The sequence below is a fragment of the Onychostruthus taczanowskii genome, unplaced genomic scaffold (genome assembly GCF_017590055.1).
Source record: "Onychostruthus taczanowskii isolate IOZ18803 unplaced genomic scaffold, ASM1759005v1 scaffold10, whole genome shotgun sequence".
NCBI classification, from domain to species: domain Eukaryota; kingdom Metazoa; phylum Chordata; class Aves; order Passeriformes; family Passeridae; genus Onychostruthus; species Onychostruthus taczanowskii.
In genome coordinates this window covers 13,989,168-14,006,280 of record NW_024496526.1, presented here as the reverse complement: position 1 = coordinate 14,006,280, position 17,113 = coordinate 13,989,168, and the positions used below count along the sequence as shown (strand labels likewise).

General features: G+C 40.9%; 1 protein-coding gene across 1 annotated transcript in view; it reads right to left on the bottom strand.

The window, feature by feature from the left end:
- ARHGAP15 (Rho GTPase activating protein 15) overlaps positions 1 to 9,172 on the bottom strand; it is a 320,376-nt gene extending 311,204 nt beyond the window's left edge. The window contains exon 1 of the mRNA XM_041406369.1: positions 9,114 to 9,172. Within this exon, the coding sequence (XP_041262303.1) occupies positions 9,114 to 9,137 (24 nt within the window). The 5' untranslated portion in view covers positions 9,138 to 9,172. The remainder of the gene's footprint in view (positions 1 to 9,113) is intronic.
- Between the last annotated feature and the right edge of the window lie 7,941 nt (positions 9,173 to 17,113).

Sequence of the window (17,113 nt, the reverse complement as noted above, 5' to 3'; positions counted from 1 at the left end):
AGTGATTTCCTGTGCATTGACAGATGGGTTAAAACTATGAGTGGCTTATTGATGTGAAGATTAACTGCAGCTTTTTTCTATTTTTTCAACAAGTAATAGCACACTACAAAATAATTTTTAAAAAAGGATAAAATATAATAACAAAAGGCTTATATCAAGTCCCTGTTTCTGGCAAATGGCAGAAAAATGTCTTATCCAAATATATTCAATGGAAATATTATTAATCTTTACAAATTTTTTCTTGATTTTTCTCCAGGATGGAATGGAGAGAAACAGGAAGAAAGAAAGTTTATATGCTTCTTCTGGACTGGCAATGGTTATCAGTGAAGGGCCTAAAGACCTTCTTTGTGTTATTCTGGAATTTCATAGAAGATGATAACCCCAGAGTCTGTTCCCTTCTATACACAGATAAACCCTTAAAAAGAGCAGGACAGATGACAAAGGAAAACAGGGAAAATCTGCTTGGTCTCTATAGGGCAGAGACCTGCTTCCTCTGGAAATGCTTTCCTGCCTGGCTGGAAATGTTCTGAGAATTAGAAAGAGAGGAGAATGGGAGAGTTACAATTCCAAAGTTTTGTGGATACAATGACAAACCCTTCACATCCACATTTTATGACTCCAGATCCAACTCTAATCCCGTATTGCTCCATGACTTGCTGTCTGCAGGTCTTCCCTGCACAAAGAAAACTTGCTTGGAAATATCACTGGGATGTTATTGAAAACAACAAAACCACATTTAATAGGGTAAAGCAAAGTCATCAAGGGACTTCATATGGTCATGCCTCCTCTTAGCACCATTTAGTTTCCTAATTATGTTACATGGGAAAGTCTCAGCAAAGGTAACAGTTGTTTCAAAAGTTCTTCTGTCCCAATTTATCATATGGGATAGCATAATGGAGTCTATTTTCACAATTCTCATGTCAATTCACTATCTCAGCTTCCAGCGGAATTTGAAGTTAAAAGTATCCTTTGTGTACAGTTTGGCCTGCATATGTTCTGGGAACAGTTGTCCATAGTAGAAATTCAGTTGAATATGTAAAAGAACATGCCTGAGGAAAAAAAAAAAAAAAAAAAAAAAGGCAAAAAAAAAAGCTACTTCTAGGTCTTCCTGCTGGCAGCACCTTTCGTTTCTTTCTGGATTGCTTCTGATCCACAACACCTGCCTCTATTTTCTGTGCTGTGCAAGCTAGACTACAACCCTTCTGATGGAGAATATTGGTTCTACAGATGCAGTATTAAAAGCCAATCTGTGAGTGCCATCCCATGCACAGCACTTCCAATGCTTCCTATGGCCCTGAACAGCAGGCTAGGATGGTTTGGACATTCGACCAATGCCATTAAGTAATTTACAGCAGCCTAAAATTCAGTAACAATTTATAATTCATGCATTTAATTGGTTTAACACTAAATATGACCTAATAAGTGTGAGAGGAGAATGCTTGGTTATTCCTGACCTGTCCTACTAATAAGGAGAAAAAAATTTCCTTCTACCTCCATCTTTTATTCTGAAGTTTTATTTACTGCAGATAAGTACAGAGTAGAGCCATGGCTTTGCAAACACCTCAAGACTGACCAGTCTAAACTTATTTCACACCTGCACCTGATGCTTGTTTCATGGTAACTTTTTAGTTTAAAGCTGTCTAATTCTGAATTTGGAAAAAAAAAAATCAATGTTTTCTCTAGGAAGATCGCATAAGAATCACAAATTTTCCCCGGTGCTTGAAAGAAATCTGTTCCTATAGCCTAAATGTTCAGAAAAGTGTTGTTACTTTTAATGTTGCCAGATCTGGAGTGATGAGATACTATGGGAAAGGTTATTCTTGCAGTATTTACAGATACAAGCAGAAGCAGAAGTGACAGAAATTTCAAAGTAAGGCTGCTTGAAATACTTCCAGCTCAATTTTGCAGAACTTCTTCTCACAGAGATTTGGATATTCATCCAAGCTTTCCATGCTTACCTGAACTAGACATGTGGTGATGGTAATTTTGGAACAGCCCAAACTCTCTGGAGAAGTAGAAGACTTTGTACCACAAGACAAACTGACGTATTAGAAAAATATTTTTTAAACACCTGAAAGCTTGCTGCAAATAGCCAAAGAAACAAACTTCCTGTGAGTTCTAAACTTCAGAGCTTTGCCACCAGAAATTTTTGGCTTAATTTGACAGGGGCAGGACTGCCACAAGGCCTGCTTGGGTAGGGTGTGACAGCCCCTTTGTGCCCTCCCCACAGCTCCACTGGATGATTCATTGGGAGGAAGCATTTCACGTTCATCACTGAGTAAAACTGCACACAAGTTTTATCTCACCCTAGCTCTAAATCAGTGGGGCACTACTGAACACGTGGAGCAGTCATAAGTGATGCCTCACTTTGCCCTCCAGCCCTCAGTTCCTGCTGCAGCAGCACCCCCTTCACCACAGAAAATGCCTTCTTCAGTTCTGTAACGCCTTTGGTAAAGCAGCAACAGCAGTTTTAACCTCTTAGAGTATCTCAGAGTTCCTCAGCTTAGCAGTTTCAATGCACATTTGCTATGTCTTAATCCTTTTTGCAGTTCCATATACCCATCATCCCACAGAAGACATCTGTCAAACTGAGATACTGAGATTATTGAATACCAAAGGCTTCGAATCTTCTCAGACTTTAAAAATAAATGAAAGAATAAAGTGAGTTTAGGATAAACTTATTTCTCTTTTTATTTAAAACTTACAATAACACTTTTTTTTTTTTTTTGGCTGACCCTGCCTGCCTCAATAGTTCTACAGAGAGGAGACTTGTCCTTCACCCAGGCAGAGAGATGCCCTCCCTCCCACTCCTCCGGATGATGTTTGACTTCCTGTGCTGTGCACATGAAACAGTCCCTCCCACCCTCTCCCCATCTCCCATCAGCTATATCTGCAGCAGTTTTTGTGCTGTGATCCTGCAGCTGTTCCCTTGCTTCTTCTCACTGCTCCCACTTCCCATCTGAGGGAGGAAAAAAAATCCTCCAGACACTTTTAATCTGTTCCCACACTCCGTCCCCGCTTTCCTCTGCAGAGCTCCTGGTGCTGCACTTCCAAGAGACGCTGCTGTGAAATGCAGCAGAGACGGCACCAAGGGCTCCAGGAGAAAACTTTTGAGCTGTGGCAGGAGCCAGGAGGGGAAATTCTTTGTGGTTTGCTTTGAGCCAGCTCCTCTTCTGCATTTCATGGGTCCCCCAGTTTGCTTTCTCCTGCAGCAGGAGTGTCTGCCCCAGCAGGTGGCAAGGAGGAGACAAAGGCCCTTGTTCTGGGTGATAACATCTGATATCACACCGAGCAGCTGAGATGTCTGCACAGGGAAATACCAAGGGTGTTGGGCTGCCAAAAAAGTAAATTTCATTGACTCATGTAATGGTTTGGGCTGCAAAGGACCTTAAAGATCATCTATTTCCAACTCCCCTGACATGTTTGCTTTGATGATGCAAGTAGTTTGAGCATAGGATCTGTAAATTATATTTAAATATTTTGCTGTAAATTAAATTCTTTCGCGAGGGACCAGAAAACTTTATGTCACTGAGGTGGCTCAGGGTGATTCCAGGAAACCTTGTACACATTTTCTGCAGGCCAGGAGGCCACAGCCACCTGTGTCCCACCCCAGATGTGCTACACACAGCCAAAGCCAACGCCAATGGCACCAGGAGCACAGCAGAGCCACCTGCAAACACCAACACTCATAGTGAGACAGTCACAGCCATTCATCTGCCCCCAGCACTGTTCAAGGCAAAAATACTTAATGACTATTACATTTTCCACTGGGTTTATGAGGTAGGATCCTCAAACCCCTTTTTGGATGAAACAGCTGCTCTCAGCTCAAATGAACCTCTGCAGTCCTGTGCACCTGAGTTAAAATGTCCTTAGACTGCATCAACATTGTTCCCTAAACACCTGAATCTTGCTGCAGGTTACAACTCTGATAAGAAATATCTTCATTTAACTTCTTTCATTCCTTTATTCTATACAATTTTCACTCCTCATCTTAAGAGATTCCCTCCTTTCAGCTACCCCCACTCTAAGAAAGGGTTTACAAAACACCCAAACTTCAGAAGAAAATGAAAGCTAGAAAGGAAGTTTTCAAATTCAAACTCTGTGCAGCAATTCTGAATGTCTCAGGTGTCTGGGACTGCATCCTGCTCAAGCAGGAGCTAAAGCTGGACTGTCCAAAGGAAATTCAAGAATGGGTTGAAGACTTCACTTCCTCTAAGCTTCTGCTAAAGGCTGGGGCACTCCTTGCCTTTTCCAGGGTTTGGGATTAATGAAGGAGGAGGAACTGGCATGCTTTCACTCGGGCTGTTTCTGCTTTCTTTGGCACTCCAAGAGCAGATGGATTAATGGTGGATGGATTAATGCTAAATGGGTTAATTCTAAATCTAAAAATCATCACAAGAATTTGATTACTTGTTACTATACTTTGTTGGATGTTTTTCTTTTCCCAATAAATTAACCAAGAAAGCAATGATAATGGAAACGTTAATCTCTCTGGATCAAACCTCAGCACTACTCAGCCCAACACACAAATGGCAGCACGTGCCAGAACTCTAAGAGATGGAAAGGCTGATGTGACACCCTCCCAGGTGTAAAATATTGATTAATTCATAGCAAAGCTATTTACTAAAAATGCATTTTTGAGAGCGAAATGCATTTTTGAGGAGGCTTCTGTTGGTGTTTGCTGTGGGTGTCCATGGTGTGGCCATGGGGCCCTCCTGTGATGTGTCTGGGCTTGGCTCTGAGCCCCAGCTGCAGCAGGGACACCAGAAAGCTGAGAGCTCCTGACACCCAGCAGGCTGGGGACAGACCCACCAGCCATGGAGGTGACAGAACCCTCTCAGAGACAGAACTCCAGGGCTTCAACTGCTTTCACAAAATATCTCTGTCATTTCCTTCCTCACCCCGAAAGGAAGAGAATTTGTAACATCCTGAGTAGCAAATAAACAAGTTCAGGTGCCAGGGCTGTGTCCTGCGCAAGAGCACTTTCGGTAACTGGTATCTGATTCAGCACCAAATACAGAAGAGGTTTAGCTCAGGGTGTGGCAGAAAAAGAAATCCAAAACAAAGAACAAGCACGTATTTGACACATATCTCTTTAGGTCTAAACCACATTCACTTCTGTGTTGCCTTCCTCCTCATCTCAAGTTGCAGGTGTACTGAAAACTGATGGATGCTTTGCAGAAGGAATCTTAAGTCCCTTTAAGTTCATTTGCTCAAGGACTGTGACTGCTTAGTGTATCAGGCACAAGGTTTGGAAGAAATATTCATGAAAATCACAGTAGAAACCCACAATATCCAGCTTAACTGCAAGTGAACGGTTTAATATCTGTCAATCTCCAATGAAGAGTTATATGGATCTTAAACAACCTACCACCAACCATAGCACCATGACACTCAGTTATTTTATTGAAGAAATGCTTCAGTAAATACCTGAGCACTCCCTGTGTTAATGCAACACACACAGTAGCTTAGCAGATAATTTGGAGAATATAAATATCTATTTAAACCTCTGTTACCTTTCCTACTTAATTCTCAAAACGTTTCTTTCTCATAAGTAAGTTGAGTGAAAATATAGACAAATTAAGAGAAAAAGACCAAAATTTTTTAAGCATATATGAATTTTGATTCCTATTTTCTGCAAACAGGATTTATTTTACATGTGCCAGATGCCAACAATTCCAGATTACCTCAATATGAATGAATATGCCCTGAAAAACTTCTCCAGCATGGCCTGGCTGCTTCCACTGACAGCTCTTGCATGGGCTAAATTTGCCCCATTGTCAGTTTGCAACATCTAAATGATCTGTGTCCAGAAATTTTTTTCCTAACCTTCTTACTGAAAATCCAAGTACTTTCCTTTTGCTCCTGTCTCAGCCAGCCTGGAAGTTTGCAGCCCAGGGAGCTTCAAGTTGTGACAAAGATGATGCAAGACTTTGTGACACTCACTCTTTAGGTAAAAAATAGCTCTGCATTGAGGAAGTCCCAGTGTAAATGAGGAGCTAGCAGTGCTTGTTTTGTAGTGAGTCTCCAAAACAACCTTTTTATAGTATTTCTCAAAGCAGGGAGGACTGACAGAGGCATGCTGAGGGCGTGAAGGCACGATCCTCACAGCCAGCACAGCAAGGAAACCATCTCTGTCCTTCAGGGGCTGGTGAGAGTGAAATTCAGATTCACTGGTTGAAGCAGACCCACATCAAGAGAAGGTTTCAGAGCAGATAACACCAAAACCTCTTCACCTCACCCAGGACCCCAAATGCTGAAGGCAGCAAGGCATTCAGCCCGCCCTGACCCTCAGAGGTCATGACACCAGTCTGATGGTGACAAAAGCTGTAGGAAACCACCACAGAATGGAAAAGGGACAGTTTTATGCAGGTTGTGTAGCCGGGTGGGGAAATCTGCTGCAGTGCTCTGAATGGCACTTGAAGTACCATGGAAATCTGGGCCAAAATTGCATCCAATCTGCTTTCTTCAAGATTTATACTACTAAAAAATGAAATCAGGAAAACCACCTGCATATAACAGGATCCATCAGCACCAATTTCTGCCTTTGTAGTGCTGAGAAACAGGTTTCATGCATCCCATATGGAACTCTTAGGTGGTAAGTGGAAGGTAGAGACTTAGGCTGCAGCTCAGGTGATGCTTTATTTTGTTTTTAAAAGTGATCAGCCCAAACAGCACCAATAGAGGATCAGCACAGGTTCTGTACAACTGCTGTGTTTCAGGTTAGAAGTTAGGAGCACACTTAAGTACTGACAGACTTCTTCAACAAGAGATGGTTTTTAGTCCCACACAGGTGGGTACAAAGGACCTTATGGTTAACAGCTCATTAAATGGTTAACAACTCACACTGATTGATCTGAAACAGCACAGAGCTATCTAAGAAAATAAATATCAAGAAAAATAAGCAAATATCAGAATTACACATAGTGAGCATTAAAAAAACCCATAAGACTCTGCCTACAGCCTACTATCCTGGATGTGACTGAGTAAAACACATCCCAATACAGCAGTTACCATGGCTCACAGCTTAGCAGCAGAGACCCAAATTTTGGGCAGTACAGCCAAAGCCATTCTCACTGCAGCACTGGAGGTCACAAAGGGAAATCCATCCCACTGCATGACATGCTGCCTCTTAAACCCTTCCTGAAGCTCATCGCTGCAAGGAAATAATTGATGGGACCAGAAACAGACAGAGAAATCCAAACCAGAGCTGCTGGAATTCTCCAGCACCACATTGGAGGTTGTGGAGTTTTGACATCAGGAGGAAAATTCAAACATTCCTCTGTCACCATTTTATTTTCTGTTTCCTGTTTCACTCCAGGTAGGAGGAACATACCCAAGGCCAGGATACATCCCCTGGTGACAGGGACTACTAAGAGTCATGCACTCAAGCTTGGTTGGAAGATGGAGAACCTCTTCCAAACCAGGATGTCTTTGTGTCAAAGCAAAAAAGAAGTTTCTACAACAAGTGCTGTGAAAAAAAACCTTTTTTTTTGTTTTGGTTTGGTTTTTTGCAATTCAATAATAGAGCATAGCAGGAGCTTTAAAATACAGAGTGCTTCTGCTGTTCACTCTCTTTGGAAAAGAAAATGAACAAATGTACATCACAGATGTAATTGGATGGAGAGGTAAACTGAACAAGACATGCTGATTTAAAATGAATTTGCTTTGGACACAAAGAGGTAAGTTGCAGAGAAAGGGAGAAAATAAAGACATAAAACTCTGAGAATTCAAACTATTTCACCAAATCTCACAGCTCTTTGGAAAATGCATTTTAAATTACTCTAAGACTCTGCAGCAGAAACATAAAAATCATGACAAACACAGCCCAGGAAGAGAACATATTCTTTTTATACAATTTCCCTGCCTGTGCTGATTTGTGTATGCAGGCAGGACAGCTTTTTTTTTTTTCTCCAAAAAGTACAGAAAATATGAAATGTGATCTTCCAGCATTACCCTAAAATCTGTCTCCAATTAGTATGCACAATTCCAAAATGAGCTCTGAGCCACGTGTGATATCTTTCAACTCTGACCCATATTTCCAAAAAAACCCCAAGTTGCCTGTTTGGAGAAGGCAATCAGTTACAAACAGGAGCACAAGTCTCAAAGTTTGCAGCTAGCTGCATGCTACTGGGATAAAAAACCTTCAGCACGAAACAAGCCTTGCTAATTCTGGCTCTCCTTAATGTGGCCCATAATCAAAGTGCTTTATTGTGTTATTTGAGCATCTTCCTGAATTACTATTTCTTTGCAAAGCTGTGCAGGCCATAAAGTTGTTTGCCTACCAACAGCAATGCAAAGGTGTCTTTGCTGAGGGAAAGCTGTGATGACAGGACATGCAACCTTTTTCTGGCCAGCTCTGAAGGATGATTTAGTCTGGGTTTAAAGAGCCCATGCAGGAAACACACAGCCATGACATCTCCACTGAACAGCTCCACCATCAACTGCCCATAGAGAAACCCAGGATATTTTATGTAAAATGTCCTTTATGCCCCATGATCTTTCCTACCTGACAAATAATAGAGTGGTATCAAACTTCTTGATATTGAGTAGGGCAAGAAATCCCTCTATCAACATCTTCAGATTCTAGAAATACCAAAACAACTACAAACCTACCCTTGGCACTGGCTTTTACAGTATCCATGGCTACTAATCACATCCCTCATGGTCACCAGCACAGGACCCAGTTAATCAAACAGTGCTAAACTGCACTCAGGAAGGGCAAATGCTGGGAAAAGTGATCTAATCTCATTTCCCAGCCAGTGCCACAAACTTTTCCTACATTTTTTGGGAGAGCTAGTTAGTTCCAGCTGGGATAGGAGAAGGAATTAGTGGTTTGGGGTACAAGACAAGGTCAGATAAAGTTGCCTCTTGCATAGAATGCAACAGATTTGCTAAACTCTGAGCACTGATTTAAAACATCATTTCACATCTGTATCCTCTACACTTTTCTCATTGCCTTCAAATTCACAAAAGCATATAGAAATAAAGTAATTGTGCAATTAAACCAACCTGATTTGAATGCCTACAAAACGCTCATAGCTATCATTATTTTAAAATTTTTCAGCAACAGGTTTCCCAAACTACACTGAGATGGATCAGAGGCTCCTTACCTGCAGCCTCAGGGACGTTGTCATCTCATCTCAAGCCGCCATCAACGAGCAACAGTTTTAACTATTTCAAAAGAACGGAAAAGATCAAGGTCACGTGTCTAGAGACAGCACTTGAGTTAGTCCCACAGCTCATACAGAGTGAAAAAAGCAGGGAAAAAGTAAAATAAAACCACTTCCTGCAAGAGCAGAAGTGAACCATCTCACCAGTGAGCAACTTGCTTCTAGAGGTTAGTGTAAAATTCTTCTGGATTGGAGCAAAAAAAAGATATTTTAACGTATGAAAGTAAAGTAAAGCAGGTTCTTTGTGAAAATTGCAGCAAACAGGGAAGGGTAGATTTTGCAAAAGGTAAAGATGAGGTTTAAAAGGAAATGCTGAAAGGAATTATGATTCTAAGCCTCAAGACAACTTCCCTTTTCTTGCCTTCAATGAAACCCTTTGAGTACTGAAATAAATAGCTTGCAACAAATCTGCTTTGCTATTTTGAAATATAGCTTTAGTAGGCAGGACACTTACTGTACTGTTATTTAGATTAATAAAGTAGCAAATTCTGGACAATCAGAGAGTTTGCTTCTATAAAAAAGCCTGGCAGAGGTCAGACAGGGCAAACACTTCTGTTTCTTTATTTTCTGCTTTAAGACTTCTCCACGAAGCAGCCCTTGGAGATGCAGGGGCACACGGAGCTGCTGCCCTGCGTCACTTCCCGCAGCATCCCACACCCCAATGGTCCCTCCCAGGCAGGGGGAACCCAGAGAACCACCAGACTCAGGCACAGCTCTGGGCCTCTGGGGCTCTGGAAACGCCCCTTCCTTGTAAATGCCTTCATCAGCATCTGCCATGTGGCTTTTTTTTTCTTTCAGCAAGGAACAATCATATTTTTCTGGTATTTCTAGGTCACGTTGCAAACTGGAGCAGCGGGGATTCCCATGCAGGGCAGGGCTGTGGTACTGTGGGCACAATCACAGCGCTGCTCAGGCTGAAGAGCTCTCTGGTAATGCTTTGGTAGAGAAAGGGGTCCTTTTTTGGTTGTGTCCCACAAAAAACCCCCACCAAACACCATACAACCTGAGGAAATCATGTGTGTCCTGATATTTAGGGTTTCGTCCCGACAGTGAGGTAAAATGAGCTCTGTTGAGAAGTGGAGCTCCTCAAGAAGCTCTGACCCATCTGTGCAGAGGTCCAGCAACAAAGCCCCCCTAAAGGAGGATCCCACAGAAGAACCCGTGGTTGTAATAGAGGGAAACAGAGATAATGGAGAGAGCAAAGCCATCCTAATGGGGACAGGAAATGAGGGGTGGGCTCTGTGCCTGCACTGCAGCCTGGGGAGCCCTACAAGGGATCGTGACGTATTTTACAAGGCTGCAAAGAAAGGTCTGATTTGCAGGTGGGTCATTTCCTACTGCAGCAAGAAAGAAGATGCAAGAAAGTTCCTGTAGAGAGAAGCTTTAGTCCATCATACGCTTACTGCAGCAGTGGGGAAGCAAGATCTTCAGGGACTCAAGATAAATCCAGTGATAAACAGGGGTACACAGCCCTGCTGAAGGGATGGCAGAGCTCTCAGGCTAACAGTGACCCTTTTATTATTATTCATTTTTTAGTAACTTCTACAAGATCCATTTCATGGCCAAAGATCCAGTCTTGACAAAGGCCACACTAAGCCAGAACCAAGACTCTCCTTGTTTCCAAGTGCGTGCCAAGAGGCAGCACACAGGGACAAGCAGGAGAGGGAGCTGAACAGCACAACAGCTGCTCCTCATGGTTCTAAACTATCATTTCTTTGGAGGCCCTGCATTTCAGCGTTGTATTTTAAAACTGGACTTTTGAAATAAAAATGTGAATGATGTCTATGAATCGTGATGAGGGGTTTCTACCACGTTTGAGGAGGTGAGAGAGCAATACAGTATTTTTCTGTGAACTAACCATTTGTAGTAACCATTTCAGAAGCACTAATTAACTGTTAACTTTTTTTGAAGCAGTATATAGGCCAACTGATTTTGTCATATGAAATAAATTTTAATTAAATAATCTATTGTAGCTGTGGATCTCAAGATTTTCCTCAAATAAAATCAATGAAAGCACTTTTATGGTCACAAAATATTTGTGGGCAGTGTGGACAACACTAACCACTAAAATATGAAGATCCATGATCAAACCTGTAAAATGGTGCAGCAGAAGTTGCCTATGATACCTGGTTCAAACTCTAGATGACTGGGGACATGACATTTTTCATGAAAACATCTTTCACCGCACACCTAACATTTCACTCGAGCTGCAGACTGCGTCTGAGCTCCTTCACATCCATTTGACAGTATGTCAGCAGTGACAAAATTCTATAAAAGGATGGCAGCTTTGCATACAGCTCAAACTTATGCAGCACAAGCTTCCTGTGTGATCTCTGAAAGGCTGAAAATACTTTAGATGTGGGAAAGAAAAAAAAAAAAAAAAAAAAAGCCAGTTTAACAAAATCTAAGCGCTCATTTAATCTAAGTAAAACTAAGCAGGAAACAGAAGCTGCATAGACACTACCTGGAGCAGATTGCTGTGCAATAGGTTGGCCCTTGTGTTTGCTGTGCAAGTTAAAGATGGAGCATCATTTCTGAGGCGCTGATTTCTTGTCCCTGTTTCAGTGGCTGATGGCGTCATTGCCTCTGAGACGTGTCACCAGGCTGGTGAGCATCCAGATTGCCTCATCTCATACCTCAGAGAATTAAAGCTAAAAAAGCTGGTTTAAAAAATCACTGTTGACTGAAGGTGCTGAATGCCCAGCAAATGTTGTCACATCTGTTATAACAAATTCAAGAGGTATCATGAGCTTCCTCAGGTGCATAAACAGCTACTCTGAGACATTCTGGACCAGCAGCCTCCTGAGGGGGAAAGAAAACTTGACTTTTTCTGTCGTTTTTAGCCTAGTTCAGCCTTTACTCCCTGTTGTGATGACTGGCAGGCAGCCTGGTGTCTGGCTTGTACAGCAGACACCCAGTAGCAAAACTAATTCAGTGTTTAAATCAAGCCATAACAGACAATACAAACCTGACAGTACACAGGCCTGCAAGGACAACTGTGCCTGTTGGACGAATGTGTCCATCGCCTTGTTGCAGAAGAAAATAATTTTTTATTAATAAAAATGCCTAAAGAGCCAACACTTTTCACTGGGAAAAACTCTAGGAAACCAGAAGACTCAGTGATGATCATGGATGGAATTGTGAAATGGTTTGGTTTGGAAGGGCCTTTAAAGATCATCCAGTTCCAACCTCTTGCCATGGGCAGGGACACCTTCCACTAAACCAGATTGCTCCAAGCCCCATTCAGCCTGGCATTGGACAGTTAAAAAATAATGATTTTTTTTCCCCTCACATCTTTCACCAGAGAAATGCCATTTTTTTCATATTTTTAGAACATTTCAAAAGGAGAAAAAATACTTTTTTTCTGCATGGCCAGTATTTCATATTCTTGCTCATAGCAATCATTTGCTCAGAATGCTGTGTCCATTCAGCAGCCATTATTTTTTACTCTTTTTTTTTGCTACAAGGGCCTTGAATATTTCATGCCAGCAAAAATGTTTCTGGAAGCACATTCTGATGTGTCAAGAAGGCCAAGCTTGTGGCCACGTAACAGCTCCAACAGCTCATAGCCCAAGTGAGCAGCAGCCTCTAATATCACCTGCTTGGGCTGTAAATGCTTATTATGCAGGAGCCTGAATGTAAATGTCAATGTAAATATATAGAAATGTCTGAATTCACACAGACCTCTCAACCACAATGTGCATTATAAATATTCTGACACCATCTTCCAAACCCTTTTAGTCTGGGCTGACTTTTTTACCCCAAACAATCCATTTCACTTACCACAGTCTTCAAAGTGCAAGAGATGTTTTAACAAAGTGGTCACAGGTGGTAGGAAATAGATCTTTAGAGATTCTCCAGCACTTTAATGTTGGCTCTGTGGAAGGAACATATGTGCTGTGACTTGAGGTCTAAAACCCAGATCATTCACATTTTAGCAGAAAAATGATCTTGCATTAAATCACTTAATAGCTGAGCCACTGAAGTTTTGAAAACAGATAGACTATAGAAAGCAGCAGAGAAGTTTAGGATAGAACTCTCTGAACACTCCAAATAAGCTCTATTTTGACTCAAAATGAGGTTTGGATTTAGGAGCATTCATAGCTAAGGAAAAAAACATGCATTTTTTGGTTTAACCTCATTATTTTTCAAGCTTAGTTACTGCTATCTTTTCATTGTTAAAGAAAAAAAAATAGGACACTAAAGTTAACAAAAACTACTGGGTAAGAAAGTTCTATAAAAATCCAAACTAGTCTTTTTCTCTCTCTTTCCCAGGTGTTTTTACAGACCTTACCATTTATTTTAAAAGCCAGCCTTGCCTAGGGCTATATTTAATAACATAGAAAAGCCACTCCAATCCATTGTATAGCCATACTGTACTAAAAAAAGAGACAAAACCCCAGCATATGTTGATGCATTATGTAAAGACTTTCCTTGACAGGATTTAGTTACATGCAAGCTTGAAATGCAGTGTAAATGTATTTTCTGGAGTGCTAAAAGTACTACAATACCAAACTGCCAAAAAAGGTGGTTTTATACCCTTTATCACACAATAAGGAACCTTAAGGGTAAAGAGTTGTGCTCTCTGGGAGACAATATCTTGATCTATGAGCCCGTGATCAAGTCAGAGCTACAAAAACAGTCAATGTTTTCGTGGTGAAAGAAGAGTCTGGAAGGAATATGTCAGTCCTTAGCACAAAAATGATGCTCAGCCAGTGTTGTTTCTACCTCTGTTAAAAGAGTTTCAGCTACCTGGTGAATAGTTTCCAGTGGAGAAAGTCCCAAGTCCTGTAAAATCCCATGCTGAGGATGAACAGAGAAGATGATGTTCTGAGATATTTTCTCCTTCTTCTGCTTCAGCCTTTGAGGAAAATCAGTCTCATTTCTACAGTACCAAAGTCCCCATTCACAATAAATAAATAAACAAATAACATAAGCAAGCAGCCAAACAAGCTATTCACAAAAACAATGTGTCCCCATCAAATCTAGTAGAAATAAGAATTGTTGAAGCCTTTTCCTGTCTCTTTCTAACAGAGGCTTTATCCAAGTGGCGGCTCTGCTCTCACCCATGCTGCCTCCCAGAGAGCATCAGAACTGCCCAGGCACTGGTGCCAGGAAAAAGAGACAACAAATGCAAAGGAGAGTCAGTTGCAGGATGTCAAACTCCTCTGCAGACAGATGAATGTCCTCTCTTGTGTCCAGAAGCTTTCAGGGGAGACTGTGCTGCTTGGAATGGACTGGAAAACATCAAATAAATCAGTTTATCAAAGACTTGAAGCAGTTAGTTGAATTAATTAATTCCGTATGTCAGTTCCAATCCCTTCCTGTGATTTTATTTGCTCATGTAATACACAGATACTTCGTGTTTGTGTTCATGGCTCTACCCCTTTGCCCTTTTCCTCAGCTGCCTCCTTCTGGCAGGCAATTGCTGTATTCTCACAGGATCTGGGAGATGTCAGGAAATCAGGTTATTAGTGAATGGGGGTATCCAGATCTGAGGAAGGAAAAAAAACAAAAAAAGAGAAAATAAGAAGGGCATATTCAGAGCAACTCATAGCCACCAAGCTGAGCATTAGATATGTTTGGCTGTTTGCACTTCTTGGAAGACTTAGTCACAGCAGCCACCTACAGAAAATGAGAATGTCCTTACTCAGAGCACTTCAACATGTCTGTGGAAATACAATGAATTTCAGCTTGCTCCAAGCACACAAAAATAGAAAACTGATAGCCCTTATTCTATAGCTCTTGAGCTTGTTCCAGTTTTTCAGTTCCTTTTAATTCTATAGTCTGTGGTCTCTGAAGTCAGAGACTTCCTTTTCCCTTGTTTCTCAAGGCCATGCTGTCCTCTTTGCTCTGGCCCATGCCTTTAGTATTGAGATTTTTGGGGCTCTTTTTATTTTGTTAATCTGCCAAGACTGTCAGAGACTCTCCTGAAGCAGGTAGCCAGCACTGTCTTACCCTGATGCTGCAGCCACCTCCGTAGGTTTTCATGGAAGAATCATCTCCAGGCTACAGCAGAAGGAGCCTGGAGCTGTGTTTTACAACATCTCCACTCTTGCATGAGGTGTGGAGGGGGGTGTTTAGCAGAATTATTGCAATGCTAATTTCTTCTGAGCCAGAATTGGACCTTCTGAGCTGTGAGAAATGTTCATCCAGACCCATTATTTCCATAAGTCCAGGCAAGCCCTGTGACAGGACAAAGTGTGTCATCAGCAGTTCCAAAGAAAAGTGGTATTTAGAGCCAGGTAATAATTTTAGGAGTATTTGGGATGTAGGAAAGAGTGAGAGAAGGAGTCTCTGCTGCATCCTTTGGGCTTTTATAAAGGCTTAATGAATTACAAACCCTTCAGTCCACCTCCCCACCTGTGTTATCAACTCACCTGTATTTCAAGCTCCAGTTATTGTGACCCTTCTAATTCTTCTGAGCAAAAAAAACCACTCAATATTAGGCCTGTTGGGAAAAACACTCTCCATGAGGCTTTTTAATCCTGGTTTATTCTTCCTGTGTAACAGGGTCTGCAAAACCAACTTGCACTCATTACTTATTTCTTCACAGAGCCAAGAGTTCTTTTTGATAACCTTTAACAGCGACAGTCGATGGAGGCACCAGCCCCTCTCCCCCTGTGCATAAGCCTGCAAATCTAAAATAGGGCCTTAATGAAAAGAAATTTAAATATTATAACTCCACAGTATATGTCATTATGATATATTGAATGCAAAGCAGCTGTTCCTGACAGATTTGGCATATAACAGGGGTAAAGTAATTTTACACAAATCATTATGTTCATTATTTTAAATTAATAGATTAAAATTAGTCAGTGATGTTTTGTAAGGCCATCTTACCCGCAGAGCCCTTTATCCTTAAATTCTAAGAGGGCTTTTTTTGTTGTTTCTCCTCAATATTCTGTGCAGAGGGGACATAAATGCCCTGATCACTTGCAGCATAAGCCCCTAAATTCATGGCTGTTGAGCCTTTTCCAACATAAGCATCTGAAGAAAAGGTACTTAAGGGAAATAGAAAATGACATCATTTTTTTCCTGGTCTTTTGAAGAATGATTTTTTCCCCCCACCATCCTACAGGAACAGATTCTGGACTAATTTTTCTTACCAAAGGCTTTAAAGTCTAAAATTCATCAAACATCTTGTCCTCAGAGACAATGTCATCCAAGTTCAAAGGATCTATAGCCCAGCAAAGCTGATGTCTTATTTCAGAGCTAACGCCTTTGTTTTCACCGAATGTTTGATTTCATCAAATTAAACCACTTCTTACACATCCCATAAATGTGAAAAAAAAAAAAATTAAAGACAGAATCAACTGATTCTCTGGAGAGGAGCACACATATACATACACATGCATGTACATGTATATCATATACATTAATTTGGTATGTTTTTCTGATTTTTTGGGGGGGTAGACCTGTTATATATATCATCAGGTTTTTCATATGCTTTTGAAGAGACTTTGAGTTGAAAATAGCAGCCTTCCAAGACATTTGTTTTAATGATCATCATTATAATTAAGAGCATGCTTTTCTTAACTAAATATAAAAAGAATTTTTTTCAAGTCAAGTCTAGGTCTGATTACTGATGGAACAATTTCAAGACCTTTTGTTGAGAAGCATTTCAATATTCATTCAGAAAAATGTCAGAAGATCAGACTCCAACATAGAACTTTGGTGATTCATACTTCTTCTGGTATTTTATCACTTCAGTTTTAATATCCAGTTAAAGAGAGAAAGTTTGAATAAAATAAGAATACTAATGAAAATCAAGCAGTCATATGCTACACCATCTTCCACAGAACTTAGGATATTCCAAAAATTGACACGTAGCTTTAATCTTCATCCATATCTAATACAGAGGAATGCAGAATATTTCATTTAGTAGTTACATTTGAAAAGTTGAGAGTAACTTCTTCTCAAAATTCAGTGTACTTGTC